At 44.8% G+C, this 6,000-nt stretch overlaps 1 protein-coding gene across 1 annotated transcript in view; it reads left to right on the forward strand.

Moving 5' to 3' along the window:
- Nucleotides 1-5,724, forward strand: part of DESI2 (desumoylating isopeptidase 2) — a 142,030-nt gene extending 136,306 nt beyond the window's left edge. The window contains 2 exon segments of the mRNA XM_029593956.1: nt 5,470-5,673; nt 5,676-5,724. Coding sequence (XP_029449816.1) covers nt 5,470-5,673; nt 5,676-5,702 — 231 coding nt within the window. The 3' untranslated portion in view covers nt 5,703-5,724.
- The last annotated feature ends 276 nt before the right edge of the window (nt 5,725-6,000 follow it).

A 6,000-nucleotide genomic window follows, 5' to 3' on the forward strand; every position in this document is an offset into this window, starting at 1 on the left:
GTACATGTCACTCCTATGGCTTGCTTCCCTATGTGGATAACCCGGTGGACCCTAAGGCCCCAATGGTCCCCGGCTCATTATCCAATGTCCAACATTGTCCACGTCACCAGGCAACTTTGTCTCTCGTTAGTATGGTGGAGTCTAGTCCAGTCTTCTCAAAGGACTGCCTTTTCAATCTCCAGTTCCTCAGGTGATAATGACAGATGCTTCCACCCTAGGTTGGGGAACCCATGTTGACAACCTGCAAACTCAGGGAACCTGGTCTACACGAGTCACAACATCAAATAAATTTTCTGGAGCTCAGGGCAATAAGATATGCCCTAGCGGCTTTCCTGGATTGCCTTTCCAACAAGACAATTCTGATCCAAACAGACAATCAGGTAGCAATGTGGTACATCAACAAGCAGGGTGGAAAGGGCTCATACCTGCTACATCAAGAAGCAGCACAGATATGGTCCTGGTCTCTCTCCCACTTCGTTTCTCAGAGCGTGACCTACCTGGCAAGCGTGGACAATGTACTTGCGGACAAGTTGAATCGGATCTTTCATCCCCATGAATGGTCCCTGAATCCTACTGTGGCGGAGAGCATCTTCCAACGGTGGGGCTATCCATACATAGATCTCTTTGCGTCGTGTCACAACTGCAAAGTGGACAGTTACTGCTCCCTACATCGCAGTTTCAAGACACCACCAAGGGATGCTTTCGCCCTCTCGTGGTCCAAAGGTCTCCTATATGCATACCTTCCACTTCCACTCATCAGCAAGACTCTTGTGAAGTTACGGCAGGACAAGGGCTTAATGATTTTCATAGCCCCTTACTGGCCACGACAGGTGTGGTTTCCCATCCTTCGCGACCTTTCAGCCCGTCCTTATGTTTGCCTGGGAGCGGATCCTTCTCTGATAACTCAGAACAACGGGCAGCTCAGTCATCTGAACCTCCAGGCCCTGGGACTGATGGCATGGATGTTGAAAGGCTAATTCTTCAGCCACTAAACCTCTCGGACACTGTATCCCAAGTCCTCGTAGCTTCATGAAAGCCTTCTATAAGGAAATCTTCTCTCTCCAAATGGAAAAGATTTTCCTTATGGTGCATTTGAAGGAAATTAATCCCTTTTCCTGCCCCACTTCGAAGTTCCTAGACTACCTCTGGTACCTGTCAGAGGCTGGTCTACAAACTTCCTCCATCAGAGTGCATGTCAGCGCCGTAGCCACGTACCATAAAGGCGTGGGGGAGGTCTCAATATCAACACAACCCCTAGTAGCATGCTTCATGAGGGGTTTACTGCATTTTAAAACCCCCACTGCGTCCTCCAGCCCCTGCTTGGGATCTCAATGTTGTATTAAGCAAGGCTCATGAATCCCTCCGTTTGAAGCCGCTTCACTCCTGCAAGCTCAGTTATCTCACTTGGAAAATGATTTTTCTCCTAGCCATAACATCGGCTTGCAGGGTTAGTGAGCTACAAGCACTTGTAACATACCCACCTTACACTAAATTTCTCCATGATCGAGTGGTGCTTCGCGCCCATCCTAAACTTTTGCCAATCAATCCATTATACTACCTACTTTCTTTCCAAAGCCCCACTCACATCCAGGTGAGCGAGCGCTGCATTCCTTGGACTGCAAACGTGCATTAACCTTTTATTTGGAACGCACTGCAGCCCATAGGAAATCTACCGCTGTTTGTCTCCTTTGATAAAACTAAACTGGGAGTTCCGGTGGGCAAGCAGACCCTATCCTCCTGGCTAGCAGACTGTATTTCCTTCTGTTACCAGCAAGCAGGCCTACCACTACAGGAACACGTGAAAGCGCTGCTACATGAAGTTCTCTCCATACCTTCACAGCTCACTATTGCCTGGACAAGGCTGGCAAGCAAGATTCCATTTTTGGCCAGTCTGTTCTGCGCAATTTATTTTCAGCTTAATACCCAACTTCCTGCCAGCAATCCACTGGAACACTTCTTTGGGTGTTTTTGGTACGTTTACTTGGGCATCCTCAGCTCGCTACTTACCCATTTGTGAGGACTACCATCCTGCTTGTCCTTTGAGAAAGCAGAGTTGCTTACCTGTAACAGGTGTTCTCACAGGACAGCAGGATGTTAGTCCTCAAGAAACCTGCCCGCCACCCCACGGAGTTGGGATCACTTGCGATTTCTTATTTTATTTTTCGCTCCTACTTTTACTATAAATGAGACTGAAGGGGGACCCCTGCTGGATACAGGATTAGGTGGCATGCTGGGCATGTTCAGTGTGCCAAGTCAAAGTTCTAGAAACTTTGACAAAGTGTTCCGTGAGGGCTCCATCCTGATGATATCACCCATATGTGAGGATTAACATCCTGCTGTCCTGTGAGAACACCTGTTACAGGTAAGCAACTCTGCTTTCTCTGGTTACCTTAGCTCAGACTCCACCAACCTTCTATTGACTGGTCTTCTTTGAGGATTATCCATTGGGGCCCCTCCTGCCAAGAGCATTATGCCACCTGATTACAGCAGTTCGGATCCCCTTGCCTGACCTGCTGAGTCTTCTGCTCCGGAGCACGTTACTTTTTTGACTTAAGCTGTAAACAACAACCTAGGACTCTGTCGCCTCTCAGCTCTGCTGACTGCTCGGAGGTAGATGCAACTGCTAAGCAGGCAGGGGCTGTCCTTAATCAACACGACAACCCAGAGATCTTCTAGCTATGCTCTCCTTTCTCCGAGGGATCCTCTCCTACAGAAAGGTGTCAACTGATGGATGCTCTTCCATGTCCTTCCAAAACCAAAGAATTCTCAGGATCTTCTCTGGAGCTCATGCCAAATCTCCCAGGTCCCCAGATGGTGAAGGGATCCCATTAATGAACTCCCCAGAAGCCAAAGGCAAGAAGTCTGGGGAGGGGGTACTGTTGCATTTTCTGGTCGTGGTGGCTTACCGCGACCAACTGCACTCACCCCAGTCTTCTCCAGATGCCGCCAATGCTTTTGGCCGCTGAGCGTGATGCTTCCCTAAGCGCTCAGCACCTCTTAAAGACCCTGCCACAGGAATACTCTCAGCGGTGCCTCCTGATGACATCAAGCAGCTAGATACTTAAACCCAGCCGCGACTGCTCTTCTTCGCCTCAACAAATGTGTCTCCTTGTCTAGCAAAGTCTTGCCTCGGCCAGCCTTGTCTTGTTCTTGCCCTGTCTCTGTTGCCTTGTCCTTGTCCTCGGAGCCTTGCCTTGTCTTGTCCATCTTGCCCTGTCCCTCCGGGTCTTGTCTGTCTTGGCCTTATCAGTTTTGACCTTAGCTTGGATCTTGCTTGCTACCTGGACCTGACCTTAGCCTTGAACCTTGACTACGTTCTGTCTGCTGCCTATCCTTACTCTTGGCCTGTTTCTGGACTTTCTTAGATTCTTCGAACCACTTAAGTTCTGCTGGCTGCTGAAACGTAAAGGCTTAACCCATGGGGGAGACTGCTGGTACAGGTGAAGCTCCAGCCTGGCCCGCATTAAGGTGCATTCTCCAGATGCCAGCGAAGGCCTCGTGGGGTCGCCCACGAAGTAGCATCAACTAAACCACAGCACTAAGGGCTCATGTTTATGCCACGTCTTACAGTGGTATTCACTCTCAGCACTGGAGGACCACAAATGGATCAGGTTTTCAGGATATCCCTAAGGAATATGCTTGAGATAGATTTGCATGCACGCTGCCTCCATTCTGTGCATATTCATTAAGTGCATTCTGAAATTTAAAAAAAAAAAAAAGTTGGCAAGCCCTCGAAGGCTGGGAGTGAATACAGCTGAGCTAAATGTTAAGCTTTTACTTACTGTTTAATTGTTTAATATTTTACATCCCCTACCATTGAGCTTCAGTGTTCTTTCCAACCTTGGCCAGTCTAGGTCATTTGGATAAAATGCTCAACAGATGAAGTCCACCACTGTTTTCTGCTGCCTTCTATCTGGAGCAGACTTCAGTCCTTTGAAAGTCCACCCCAGCTTTTGTTTGTGCTGATCTCCCTCCAATAGACTTGGTAATGTGACAAAACCACCATTTCCAGTTGGGTAGCAGTTTCCCAAGGATCTGTACTAGGACTGCTGCTTTTTAACATATAAATAACCTACAGATGGGAACAGCGAGTGAGGTGATGAAATTTGCTGATTAAAAATTATTCAGCTTTGTCAAATCACAAGAGGATTATGAGAAACTGCAAGAGACCTTGCAAGATTGGGCATCCAAATGACAGATGACATTTAATATGGACAATTGCAAAGTGATGCAAGTACTGAAGAGCAACCCAAATTATAGCTGACAATGCAAGGCTCCACTTTGGGCATCATCACTCAGGAAAAGGATCTAGGCGTCATTGTGCATCCAAGTCTAGGATTAGCTTCCTTCTAGTACAGAATAGTCAAACATAGAAACATGACGACAGAAAAAGGCCGTATGGTCCATCCAGTCTGCTCATCTGTCCAATTAATTTAGCATTACTTCCTTAGAGATCCCTGGTATTTATCCCATGCTTTTGAATTCAGATACTGTTTTTGTCTCTCCTACCCTAGGAGGCTTTCATGCATCCACCACCTTCTCTGTAAAATAAATAAGTACATGATATATATATAATTTATATATAATTTATAAAAAAAATATTATATTTAAATTATATATATAATATATATAATTTTTTTAAATTTATTTATTTATTTTTTTTTTACAGAGAAGGTGGTAGAAGCATGAAAGAGCCTCCTAGGGTAGGAGAGACAAAAACAGTATCTGAAAAAAAAAATAATATATATTTTTATATATATAATATATAATAATATATATATTATATATATCCCCTCATTCTAGATCCTCTTCCCATTGAAAAAGCTCACCACCATGCTTGGAAACATTTTTAGATATTTTAATATCTCTATCATATTTCCCCTATCTCGCCTTTCTTCTAGAGTGTACATATTTAGATCTTTGACTATCCCCATTTGCTTTAGAATGTAAACTGCTGACCATTTAGGAGCCACCCTCTGGACTGACTCCCTTCTGTTTATATACATAAAATAGAATACCTGGTGAGATTAAATCCAGTGATACCATCAAATATACCTGGGAAAACTGGACTCTAGTTAAACCCATATTACAACTCACCATCTTACTGACATCCTAACTTGCTGGATAAAAAGACTGGACAGAGTGGATACTGGTTAACAGAAATTGGAAAATATGACCTCTTAATATGCCATTTAAAGTATGTTTATCTAAAATTGAATACATGGAGTTGCTAGTTTTGAGGGGGGCAGGGCCTATACACTGGGTAAATGCTTCTGCATTTTTATCTTCTGACTGCATGTGGAAAAGATGCATCTAGAGATATTCCCATAACATTTTTGTCATTCAGCATCATTGAACAGAACTGCATATACCTTTAAAATGCTGTATATAATATGTTTGGAAATCCACCTATTCCATTGCATCTGTGGTTGAACAATTTGTAGCAATCTATCATTTCTTATTTTGTAGATCCTGTGTGGAAGGGAAATTCCTCGCTGGGTGAATCGTTTGGCCTATTTCAGTTCCTGTGTACCATTCTTCCAAAGCTGCCTACCTAAGGAATGGCTACCCCTGCTGCCCTACAGTCCAGCGTCAGCCCAGGAGCTGCAGGATGGACTGGAGGAGGCAGAGGATGCAGCAGCAGCTTCTGCATCAACCTCAGCAGCCCATACCTAGACCATGGCCGCCATACCAAACTATAAACATCTTCAGAGAAGAATCAAATGCGCAAGAACTGCAGTATTGAGAATGCTCTAAAACACCGACTGGGACAGAATCTAAAAGAAGACTTTTCAACAAGCATTCCTTTTGTGGAGCATAAAGGCCCCCCACCTTGTCTTCTAGCTCAGGATTAAATTGCAGTCAGCAAAATCAAAGGGGGGGGCAGGGGAGAAAAGAAAAATTAGGCAGAAGTCACTCCCTTTACTTTTCTACCTAATTCACTCAAGTTATAATTTACTCACATTCACTTATATGCAAGGTCTGTTATGTTCTGAGTAT

This window comes from Rhinatrema bivittatum, chromosome 3 (assembly GCF_901001135.1).
Source record: "Rhinatrema bivittatum chromosome 3, aRhiBiv1.1, whole genome shotgun sequence".
Lineage (NCBI taxonomy): Eukaryota > Metazoa > Chordata > Amphibia > Gymnophiona > Rhinatrematidae > Rhinatrema > Rhinatrema bivittatum.